Genomic DNA, 12,806 nt, shown 5'->3' on the forward strand with positions numbered 1-12,806 from the left:
GCTTAAAACTGTGACCTTCCAAAAAGGTGTGTTGGCAAATTTATTCTGATCCATCCGTTTTCATATATACCACCCTTTAGGGCCGTGATTTTCTCAAAGCAAACTAGGAGCTTTGGACTTCCTCCCAATTATCGAGGATACAAGTTCTGGAAGGATTTGTGGGCTGAATTTTACAAGGCTTAAGAGGGGTCCCCAATCCTGTAGGGCTCGGAAGAGAAAAGGTTGAGTCTAGAGAGAAATCTGAGGGATTAAAGTGCTGCGAAAGACGGTCAACAGCGAGGAAGTCCAACCACAGACCGGGTCAGCTCCCCGCCCCCCGGCGCTCGCTCCATCCCCACGCTCCAGCCGCGAGTCGCCCCTCGGGCTTCCTTCACGACGCTCGCCAACTGCTTCCGGGTCGCGGCGGACGTCGCTTCCGCAGCAGCATGGCGGCCACGGAGGACGAGCGTCCGGCGGGGAGCGGTGAGGGAGAGCGGCTGGATTTCCTGCGAGACCGGCACGTGCGGTTCTTCCAGCGCTGCCTCCAGGTCTTGCCTGAGCGTTATTCTTCGCTCGAGACCAGCAGGTGATTGGTGGCCGTGGTCATCGGGGTGGGGACGGAGCCCGGCCGCAGCGGAAAGGCGCCGCGGAGCCTGCGCCGCCGCCCACCCGGCACTGCCCGGTGCCTCTCCTCTCGGGCGGGTCTGCCGTGGCTCTCCTCCCCCGAGCTACGGCGGGGGGACTGGGGGAGCCGTAAGGCCAGGCCTTGTGGGATCTCCATTTTCCGCCTTTTTTCACTTCCCAACCATTTTTCCGGTCAACTCTGAGCTTCCTTTTTTACTTCCTCTCGTAGGCTCTGAATCGCTTGGCCTCATTACTTCCGAGTGTAAAAGGGAAAAGACAAACCATTTTGTCTCCGTATTTTAGATAGCCTGTCCTGTGCTCCCTTTTCCTGCAAAACGTTATTAACTCTGCACTGAACATCTGTATGATGTTTGAGGTGTAGGAGCGGCGTAAAGCCTGTAAAGGTTTGAGGAGAAATGAACTTTCCAGGAATTGTAAATAGAAAGATAGGAGAAGGTTGGCGGAAGAGGTGCAGTGTTCCGTAAAGCAGGCTGTGAAAAGTGTATCTGCTGTAGCCTTGTGAGTTGGAGTTGGCTGAGGAGTGTGATTTGGCTGCGGCTAAGAAGCTGTGAATTAGTCATTCAGAGTAAAAGTCTGGGGACGAGGAGAAGGAGGCGGTTTTGCTCTGCACTGCTGGGTTTTGAAGCGAGCCTCCAAAGCTGCCTGGGACGGGCTAAGACGAGAGCAGATTGGTTCTGCTCTCATCTCTCCATATGTTCTGAATTCTGATTCCCTGGTGTATTTTGAACTCTGCATGACTGGGTCAGTTTTGGAAGGTTTACAGATTCCTTCTGCCTACGTGGTCTACAAATTTATTATGATAGGTACTGGAGTACAGCTGAACAAGACATACAGTTTCGTATAAGAGGCACTAAGTAAATATTTGTTGCGTTGTGTGAGATGAGCCCTGAAGGACGAACACATTCTTGCTAAAGAAAGAGCGAAGCGTTACGTATATTCTTTTATCCATACATAGGTGTTGATTGGCTAGCAGAGCACATCCCTAGACCTAAATTAAGGTTTTCAAAACTGACTCCAATGACTGAATGATATGGGATGAAACAAATGATATTAATAAATCACATTTTAGGGGGATTAATTTTACGTGAAATTGGGGGTCGCCTGCCCGGCTCAGTCCGTTAAGTGTCCGACTTCGGTTCAGGTCATAATCTCACGATTCATGGGTTCAAACACCACGTTGGGTTCTATGCTGTCAGTCGAGAGCCTCGAGCCTGCTTCTGATTCTGTGTCTCCTCTCTCTGCCCCTCCCCCAATACCGCTCTGTCTCTCAAAAATAAATAAACATTAAAAAAGTAAAAAATTTATGTGAATTTGAAGCATTTGGATAAAAAACCTCTATTGTGATTGTTAAAGTTGTAGCTATCATTTTAGGTCTGTGGTTGCATTTTCTAAATGCCAGTGTTTGATTGCTCTATTTAAAATTCCAGCATGGACAAAACCATATATATATACTAGTGCATGTTGGTAAACTGTGTAATGGTGCTCATAGAATAAGTAAAACTGCAAAAACTGAACTGATTTAACAACTTTAATACAATCTTAGAATCTACACCAGGCATCATATATTAGATAATCATGTATAACGTCCTGGTGCATTAGTTAATATGTCTAATGTTTATCATTTGAGTAGAGTATCATTTCTTGTTTTGTTACAGCACACTTAGTAGCCACATTGAAGATCATCTGTACGTAGAAGTTTTTGTATTGATTTTTTAACAGTTTTTCAGTTTTTCTCTGCTGATTCACACTCCTGGTTTAGCATTAAGTTCTTCTGTGGTAGGTGTGTGTGATTCATGATTGACTTGAAGATGCTTGTGAAGGGTCTCTGACCTCTTAAGCAAAGGTGACTGGTCACAAAATTTCTACTGATACCAGAGTTTTCAGGTAAAACAATGTGTTGGCTAGGTCACAATTCTTACTCAGTATTGCTATTGTACAAACAATTATTGAGTGCCTGCTGTGTGTCTGGGTACAGGCATACAGTCCGAAACCAGTGCTCGTGGTTGTCCTGTGTTCCTTCTTACTGATAGGTATGAAACGGGACTCTTTGGAAGGCTCCGAACAGGCTAGACATTTAGACACTTATTTTCTGACCCACCATTTTGGCAAAATTCCTTCATTTCCCTGTTTCTTTTAGTCTTAGAAATAGGACTACATTTTAATTTTTCTAATAGCTGTGCCTTTATGAAAATAAAGTATTTGTAGTTTTACCTGTGGCTTTTTCTCGTACGAATTTCTGAAAGGTGGTAGTTATTAGTTAACTCAGCTGAATATTTAACCTTGGATTGTGAGCTTTGTGCATTAACAGGTTTCTTTTTTGTAAGTGGTTTAGAAAATTGTTTGGTTGGGAGTTGCTGTTGCCAATTGTATTTGGGTAACGGAAGTTAGGGTAGGGTAGGTTTGTTTTGTTTTTTTTTTAATCAAAGGACTAAATACTGACCATTTTTTGTGTATGTTGTTTTTATGGACCCAGCTGCTCTCCAGGAAGGGTTTAGTCATTTGGTTTTTATTTTAGAAGACACCACAATCAACCTAGTCTTTCTGTTCACGGGTCCTTCCATATTCCCCTACGTAGCCTGTGATGTAGCTGACTACCATGTAGCAACCACTCTGCCCTCTCCTTCCCTCCCTTATCTGAAATAAATCACAGTCCAGCAGTGTGTCTCTCAGTGTGATGACCGTGGCAGGAGGCTCTGCATTAGTGACATCATAAAATGCTTATAGGGGCGCCTGGGTGGCTCAGTCGGTTAAGCGTCCCACTTCAGCTCAGGTCATGATCTCACAGTCTGTGGGTTCGAGCCCCGCATCGGGCTCTGTGCTGACAGCTCAGAGCCTGGAATCTGCTTCCGATTCTGTGTCTCCCTCTCTCTCTGCCCCTCCCCTGCTCATGCTCTGTCTCTCTCTCTCGCAAAAATAAAAACATTATAAAAAAATTTTTTTTTAAATAAAAAAATAAAATAAAATGCTTATAAAAATACACATACCTGGGCCCCTCCCCAGTTCTGCATTGAACTCTGTGTGGGCCCGAGAGTGTGCATTACGACAAGCATCCCAGGGGGTACTCCTACACGCTAAAGTTGGAGACTGTTCACTTGATAGGAGAAACAGATCTACAAACGGATTCTTGTAACAGTGCCTCCCAACCCTTTTGTGCATATAGATCACCTGGGGATCTTGTTAAAATGCAGATTCTGATTGCGGAGGTGTGGGAGAGGTCTAAGTTACTGTGTTCTGACAAGATCCCAGATGATGCTGATCTTGCTGATCGCCTCACCGCGCTTGAGTTTGGTTGCCAGTGATTGTGGTATTTGCAGGGTGTTACGGAAGCCCCTTAGCCCAACCTGAAGAGACACACATCTCAGAGATGGCTTCTTGGAAGAAGTAACCCTGGAGCTAAATAAATATTCACTTTGGGGGAAGTCTGGGATCGGTTATAGGCAAGTGGACAATAAAGGCGGATAAGTGAGTGTTGAGGAGAGAAACTTCAATCATTTGTCTAATAGTATAAGGCAGGTGTGGTAGGAATTTAGCCTGGGGGGTAGACAGGGGCCAGATCACAGAGGGCTTTGTGTGCCAGGTCAGGAAAGCTGAATTTGATGTCACATAACTGATGTGAAGTCGCAAGCAGTGCATCTTCCTGATTAGATATGCGTTTTAGAGTGGTCGTTGAATTTGAAATTGGTTGTTGTAGTCAGTGGGACAAGATCAGAGCCAGAAAGACCAGTTAGCTGTCGCAGTAGTCTGGAGGCCAGATGCTGGGGCAGTGGAAGGAGGGATAGAAAGGAGGGGTGGAGGAAAAAGGAGTTCCAGGATTCTGGGACTGGAACTGCCATCTGGTCTCGGGACCATGAGGCCAAAGGAGCAGGTTTAGAGAGAGGAAGAAGATGATTTCTGTGACAGCACTTTTCCTATAGGTACTGAGTTGTTTCCCCTCATAATTTAACCTGCTTCAGGTTAGGAGGCTTGTTTTATTTGTTTTTGTCATGAAATCCAGCATGTAGTAGATGTTTAGTAAACATTTCTTCTTGAAAAATTATTTTGCATGTAAAATAATTCCAGAGATGAGCGGTTATACTTAAAAATATTTACCAGTCGGGCCAGCTATTTAAGAATATTACAGATCAAGAGTAAGGCTTAAAATTGTGGCATTTCTGTAGTGTTGCAGTAGGTCATTCCAGAGTATTGATTGGGACCTCTGTGTGCTGTGTATTTAACTTTATGATTAATTTTCAAGTGTTCTCTAAGGCTGTCATTTCCACCGTTAGCAATTTTATCAAGCAACTGTGTTCCTATTTCTAAATATAGCTGCTTGTTTATAATTTTAGAACTCTTTGCAGTATGATTTAGTTATAGCCCCACCTGAGATCTAGGCAGGAATGCAGTCACTTGTTAAAGACACTTGGAGATGCCAGGAAAGAGACTGTATTAGAAAGGGGGCAGAGTAGGTGATCCAAAGTTTAGGAATCTAGTCAATGCCCATAAATCAGTGTTTCCAGTATATTCCCAAATGGTCACGTAATCTGCTCCAGCCTAACAGTACACTCCTCATTCTCATTTAGTAGCACAAGAAAATCGTATTACTGTGGTGGTTTTTTTTTTCCCCCCACACTCAGATTGTTTTTATTTATTTTTTCCTGTTTAATCCATGGGGCGTTTTTTGGGCTGTTTTTTTAAGACCTGAAAATTTTGTTGTTAAGCCTGAAAAATTTGGCATCTTTTGGAGATCTCATTCAGTTGATGCCTCCCATTTGTGAATCGATCCCCTGGTGCAGCAGCTTGATTTAGAGGGGACAAATGTTACTTCTTCATCCATGCAAGATACCCTTTGCACAAGTATTGTTCAGAGGGAACAAAGGGCAGGAACGTGCAGCTGGCCTACTTTGCTTTTTCAGCATATAGTTTCAGAGTTCAATTCTAGGGAAAGAAGAAAGAACACAAATGTTCTCCCAAGTAACAACGTTCTAATACCTACACTGGCCTGATTTTAGGCACACGTCTTGGCATGATTCCCCCCCGCCCCCCGCCCCAGCCTCGTGCCCAAGGTAGGTTGCCCAACAGTCCATACATACCCCAAGTAGGACTCACTAGGGCACCTTAAGACCCCCCCGCCCCCGCCTTAGTTCTCTCAGAGGCCCACATCCCCGAATCGTTTTTTATTATGGCTGCTTATTTAATTCTCTCCATCTCACAGTTTAGGACTGCTTGAGAACTCAGGTGTGGTCAGAAAGGAGTATCTTCCTAGCCTGTCTCAGAGGGAGGCCAGACATTGCTCCCAGTGGACTTCTTGGTTCTGCCAGCCGCTGCTGGGTGCCTCTCTTTATCAACATAAGCTTTTCACTGTGGCTGTGTTAATCCTATAAACCTTAGTCTCAATTGCTGGGAGTTGAAAATACTGGACTCTCTGAAGCCTTAATAATTAAGTATGCAAGATTTTAAAGTAGTTTACCAGCAGCTGACTAATTTTCGGTGTTCGCATCCATCTTCAGAAGCAAGTAAAATGAAAAGCAGATCAGATAACACAGGAACAGTGTGACTTTGGAGCAGGGTTACTTAACCTCAGCACTGTTGACATTTTGTTGAATGGCACTGTCCTGCTCGTGGTAGAAGGGATGTTTTGCGGCATTCCTGGCGTTTACCAGCTAGATGCCAGTGGTACCCTCCTCTAATGACAACCCAGAATATCTTTACAGTGTCCCCTGGGGGCATTATTGCCCCAGTGGGGATTACTGCTCTAGAGCTGGGCTCCTGATCCTGGCTGGGATCACTCACCTGGGAAGTTCCCCACACCTGTGCCCCTGGCCCCCAAATTCCAGGTACCCAGACCCCACTTTCCACCCGGAATTTCAGTTTCATTGTTGTGGAATAAGGCCTAGACCTCTCTGTGTTATATCAGTGTTTTAGTTTTTTGTTTTGTTTTTAAGTTTATTTATCTTGAGGGAGATAGCGTGAGTAGGGGAGGAGCAGATAGAGAATATCCTAAGCAGGCTCCACACTGCCAGCGCAGAGCCCTATGCAGGGTCAAACCCACAAAGCCATGGATCATGACCTGAGCTGAAACCTAGAGCCAGACGCTTAACTGAGCCACCCAGGTGCCCCTAGTTTTGTTTTTTAAGCTGATTTGAATGTGCAGGCAGGTTTGAGAAACACCCCTGAGGAGAATAGCACCGTGTGACTCAGTGTTCCTAAATAGTTTAATTGGTTATCTAGCAGTGAAATCTGAAGCAAATTACTTGACTTCTTTGGACTTCATGATCTTGAGCTAAAAAATTTAAGAGAGTACTTAACTTAGAAAAGAATACCAGTTTATTTTTATAGACTTTTAGTTGTTTTCTTCTTTCTTTTATTTTTTTTAAGCAACCTTCATGCCTAGTGTGGAGCCCATCTTGGGACTTGAACTCATGACCCTGAGATCAAGACCTGAGTCGAGATCAAGAGTTGGACGCTTAACCGATTGAGCCACGCAGGTGCCCCTAGATGTTTTCTTATTACATACTTTTCATTAATAGGAATATTTTTGATTTATCCAGCCTTAGTAGGCTGTGTTATCAATAACCTCATGTTGTCCCCCATTTCCACCTCTGTCCTCCTTTTTTTTTCTATAATACCTTAATAAACTAGATTATTAGATAATTTCATTGTATCTGACTGTGATCATTTACACCAACACTGAAAACCCCTGGGAGAGTGCTCCAGGTTGGTTAGATGAAATATTACAGGTCTTTCATTTGTTAGTTAATTCAATAAGAGAGTACATATCCTGCACAAGGCAGACCTTATCTCATGAGACATAATTATCATGAACAGTGATTCTCAAACTTGGCTGCTGTTAGCTTGAGGTCTTTCCCATATCTAAAGTATCATTTTGTTTTGGGGAAGGGCAGGATTCTCTGTGGGGAGGAAGGTTGCCAACCAGGGACCTGGAGATAAGGCCTATAGTATAACAGTGTGATTAGATTCTGAGGTCACTAACTCATGTCAAATCAGGGAAAATACCAGTAATGATAGCCTCCTTGGGTGAGTGCTTGCGTGTGGGCAGGTAGTGAATACCTGTGTGAGGTGTGATGAGGATTTATAGATAAGCAGACTTAGAAAAGGCAGAAAAGATCCTGCCCAGGTTATGAATGGCTGTAAATCAGCCAACATATGATTTGAACCTAGCTCATTTGACAGCAGAATCTGAACTCTGAACTGTAGCCTCCCACATAAAGGAGTTCCACTGCCCTTATTTTTTTATTTTTATTTTTTTTTATTTTTTATTTTTTAATATATGAAATTTACTGTCAAATTGGTTTCCATCCACTGCCCTTAATTTAATCCTGATCTTGCTCAGATAAATCACCTGCATAATTCTGGTGGCTCTCAGTGGTTTGTTAGAATTAAATTGAGATACAGCATATGAGAAATTTTCTAGCTCCCTGTCTAATAGACAGTAATAGTCTCTCAATAATGTAACTTTCCCAAAATCTTTGTTCTTAAGTATAACAATATCTTATCAGTTTTAGGTTTTGCCCTTAAGCTTTGGTTGGAATTACTCTTTGGTGTGTTTCCTCCTGTTATCTAATGTATGCTAGCCTTTTTCAACCAGGGGTCAGAGAGAGAATTACATGGTTAAAAAAAAATTTAAAGAGTGACTGTTTTCTCATTTTTCCTTAAGTTGGTAATATTTTTCTAGTTGCATGAGAAAGAAGTTAATTTATTATACACAATGAGGGCATTTGGGCTTATTTCTCTTTTGGAATCTTTTTTGAAAACAGGTTGCAGAATGTGTCAAGTGGCTTTGCTGTAAGATTTTGGACCAGAAGATTTAAAGTATTAATTGTTTAGTATTAGTCATAGGAACTGTTAGAATATAGAAATGTGATAACCATGTTCAGGGGTGCCTGGCTGGCTCAGTCAATATAGAGCATGCAACTCTTGATCCCAGGACTGTGAGTTCAAGCCCCATGTGGGGTGTAGAGATTACTTAAATTAAAAAAAAAAGATAACCATGTTCAGAAAACAGTATAGGATGTATCTCAGCCTGAAAAGAATTATATATAACAAACTCTTTATGTAAAAATCACTTAAGTACTAGTTTTAAATGAAAACACAGAGTTGACATTTCTCATTTAGTATGCAATCTTGGAAGGGAATGTGTTGCCTTACAGTTTTTCATTCCATTGAAGAATCCTCTCTGGGAAAATGAAGTTGAAATGCACATGTATTTTTTAAAGTGTTCCTTATTTCCCAAAATTCAGTTTAAGTTTTGTCCAGTTACATTATTTGTAAACAAATTTGAATACAGATGGGTTTATTCTAACCTTCCTTAAGAATTAAGCACCCACTATAAGTGTAGCTGTTCTTGGCAAGTAAGTGGAAATTGGTATTCTCTATGTTTTCCAGCCTTTTGGACTTACTTGTACTAATTGGGTGCAGGGAATTCCTTTTTTAACCTACATTAGCCTTCAGGTTGCTGATGAGTTTCAAATGTGTATGACTGGTTTTTTTTTTTTTTTTACCCCCAAATGCTCCTTTTTACAAATGAAACAAAGATTTGATTGGTATTATTAAATTATAAGAATAAATATGACTTTTTGGCTTTTGCGAAATGAGAGTACTGTTTGAATTAATTTTAAAATTAGAAAGACTTTTTTTTTCTGAACAAGAAAAACTTCAGTGTTTAGACAGTTATGATGGAATTTTACGTTTGTTTCTTTGTTTTTTTTTTTCTTTTAGGTTGACAATTGCATTTTTTGCTCTCTCCGGGCTGGATATGTTGGACTCCTTAGATGTGGTGAACAAAGATGATATAATAGAGTGGATTTACTCCCTGCAGGTCCTTCCCACAGAAGACAGTGAGTGAGTTTTTAGCATTTTATTTTTAGTATGACTAGCTAGTTGTACTCGGCATAACGTGTGTTGGACTAGCAAATCGCAGTATTTATTCGTAAACTCTTACCACGTTTTGTTAGCCATGTTTTGGCTTGCAATGCTGACCTCCTATTCTGTTCCAGCACAGGACTTGAGAGGTCTAGTCATGGGGCGCCTGGCTGGCAGTAGGTGGATCGTGCGGCTCTGGATCCTTGGGGTCATGAGTTTGAGCCCCATGGTGGGGGTAGAGATTACTTAAAAAAATGAAATAAAAAGTAGCCTGATCATTAATCTCTCGAGAGAACAGTTGGCGGCTGTCTGGGATTAGAGATTGGCAGTTATAGCCGCATATTGTGTTCTGCGCCTCCACGTTGATGACTGCCTGTGGATGCTTTGTATGTGGTGTTTATGTTTGGTTAGTTTGGTAGCGTTTGCTCTATTTTTCATTCCCAGCCATTTCTTTTTCTCTTCTCAGTGAACTCTCTTCCGTCACAAAGTTTCATTTCAGTCTCCCTGTGGTTTTCCCTCTTAACTTTTCATGTTTCATGAGCCTTTCCTTAACGGTTTCTTAGACCTCTTACTAGCACTCCAGTCCTTTTTATGATGCTTCTTAAGCTTGATCAATTCTGACCAGTTACATTAATTTTCAAAATTTATATATTACCCGATCAACTAAATGCACACAAGTTTTATATACCCTATTGTTTACTCTGTTCATACCTAACATTGATATAAGTTATAAATGTTAGAGATTCGAACCTTGAAAAGAGAAGCAGATAAACTCCCAGGAAATGACACAGTTGTTTTTTTTTTAGCATGGTCATCACTCAGTTGGCTCTTAAGAGTCAACATTTATGAATTAACCATGTGTTTCATTGGTTGGAGTAAATGTGTACGAAGGTCCCAACCTAGATAAACTCTAAGGAAATAATAAACTGAAAGTTTGTTTAGAAAGAGGTTTGCTCTGTTAGCAGATGCTCTTAGGCATAGTTTATGTCTTTCTACTTTATTGTTCTTGAATTTTGTAGTGCTTGTGTTTATAATTTCTAAAATCTGTGCCTGTTTACAGATTGTTGTTTAAAAATGATTAAGCGTTTTGAACTAGGTTTGTCTTACGGAAACACCCAATCACTTTTCACCAGCTGCATGAAGCAGCATATATGCTATACTGGTCAGTGGTTACACATTCAAGCATGTTGGTGAGTTGAGTAGGATTTATTGAATGTCCTGCTGAGCCTGTGGACAGAGGCTGTGATAAATTACAGGATGTGCTGCTCACCCTCTAGGAGCTTGGGGACTGATGTGAGGTCACGGTGCTAGACACCTGAAAAATTGAAGTAATTTGTTTTGGTTTTTTTAGTAGTTTGAGTCTGGGATTTTTTAAAAAAACCTTTAAAGTTAAGTATTAGGGACGTCTGGGTGGCTCAGTTCAGCATCTGACTCGATTTCGGCTTGGGTCATGATCTGGTTTGTGGGATCGAGCTCCATTTCAGACTCCACACTGACAGCACAGAGCCCTCTTGGGATTCTCTCTCACCTCTCTCTCTCTCTGCCTCACCCCTGCTCATGTTCAGTCTCTCTCAAAATAAATAAACTTAAAAAAATTGTTTTAATAAAAATAAATATTAGATGTAGTATTATTATAGATTCTGATGTTTTATTGTTTACTGAAAATACCTGTCCTGATTAAATTTTATGCTGTAGTTTCTTAAGGGGATGTATCTCACATAGTGCACATGTGAAATTGTACAGAGTGAGTCACAGAAAAGCTGTTCTGTACATTTTTGCTGAACATTTTATATTATTTTTAGAAAACATTTACTGATACTCATTTTCCTGAAATAAAATAGCCATTGTTTCTATACTATAGAAAAGTATGGATCTTAAGATTTCAGTGAGAGAACTCTTTTGTACAGGTTTTAGTCACCAGAACGTTTATTCACCTTGTCTTCTACTTTCTGTCTTGTCTTTGTATTTCTCCCCACTCTTGAGCACTGTTTGCTGGCTCCGTGATTGTCTTCTCTTAAAATGCGTCTACTTTCTTCTACCATTTTATTGTAAGTTTTTTTACAACAGCCTAATACCCATTAATACCCATATTCTTTTCTTTTTTTAATGCAGTTTAGAGAATGGTTAAAATAACTGGTTAATTCTTCTCCCAGTGGAAGAGCAGTGGCCATAGAATAATTGACTGCTGCTTTTATGTTCTTTTTTTTTTTTTTTTTTTTTTAAATGTTTGTTTATTTTGAGAAAGAGCGTGAGCCAAGGAGGGGTAGAGAAGGGAGGCAGACACAGAATCCGAAGCAGGCTCGGCACAGAGCCCGACATGGGGCTTGAATTCACAAACTGCAAGATCATGAACTCAGCCAAAGTCAGACACTTAACCGACTGAGCCACCCAGGTGCCCCACTTTACACTCTTAAACGTGGACTTTACATGTATCATTTTGTTATCCCTTGGGTATGTGACTAAGCAAGTCAGTGAACTCTTTTTTTGTGTGCAGTTAGTTTAATTAAAACTTGTATTCTTTCTAAAGTCTGCTCTCTTGTGAGGGATTTGCTATTATCTGAACTCTCATATCATTCGTAATAATTGCATTTGCTGCAGATTCACTAGAATGGCTAATGTGGAAGAGGCGGCGAATAGCAGTTGTCGGGAAAGTGCAGCGCACCTGGAGCTCCCACACAGTGCTGGAGGGGTTGTGCCCATCCTTTGGAAACTGTTGGGTGGTACTTAATAGCGCTGCACATCTGTGTGGTCCCTGACACGGGGCTTGTGTTCCCTAGTACACAGCCCACAGAAGTGAAAACGTGTTCACCACAGGATGCACATGAGAATGTTCATAGCAGTGTTTCACAAGAGTCCAGATGTAGGCACCACAGAAACTACCCATCACTGGTATAATCGATAAGTGGTGTATTAAAATATTCACACAATGGAATGCTGTATGGTAACGGAAAAGAACAGTCTCTAACTATATGCAAAACTTATGATGAATGTCACAGACAAGTTTTTTTGGGGGGAAAAAAAAGTACCTAGTGTCTTATTCTCTTTACACAAAGTACAAAATTAGACAAAACCAGTCTGACCTTTTGGGGAGTGAAGGAAGGAAATGTGAAGGGAAAGTAGGAGTGAAGTAGGAGGGGCTTCTAGGGTGCCATCGCGGACTTATGAGTGCTGGTTATGTGGATGACTTTACTTGGCACAGTTGATTGAGTTGTTTGATTATGATAGTGCACTTTTCTTATGTTTATTTTAGTTTGGTAAAGGTTTAAAAAAATTTTTTTGAATCCTGATTGGTACTCACCATCTGAGACCCATCAGAATTCTTA

General features: G+C 41.3%; 1 protein-coding gene across 1 annotated transcript in view; it reads left to right on the plus strand.

The window, feature by feature from the left end:
- Positions 1–400: 400 nt before the first annotated feature.
- PGGT1B (protein geranylgeranyltransferase type I subunit beta) overlaps positions 401–12,806 on the plus strand; it is a 62,694-nt gene continuing 50,288 nt past the window's right edge. Inside the window, exons 1-2 of the mRNA XM_060636345.3 lie at positions 401–565; positions 9,340–9,458. Of these exons, the coding sequence (XP_060492328.1) occupies positions 426–565; positions 9,340–9,458 (259 nt within the window). The 5' untranslated portion in view covers positions 401–425. The remainder of the gene's footprint in view (positions 566–9,339; positions 9,459–12,806) is intronic.

This window comes from Panthera onca, chromosome A1 (assembly GCF_046562875.1).
Source record: "Panthera onca isolate mPanOnc1 chromosome A1, mPanOnc1 haplotype 2, whole genome shotgun sequence".
NCBI classification, from domain to species: Eukaryota; Metazoa; Chordata; class Mammalia; order Carnivora; family Felidae; genus Panthera; species Panthera onca.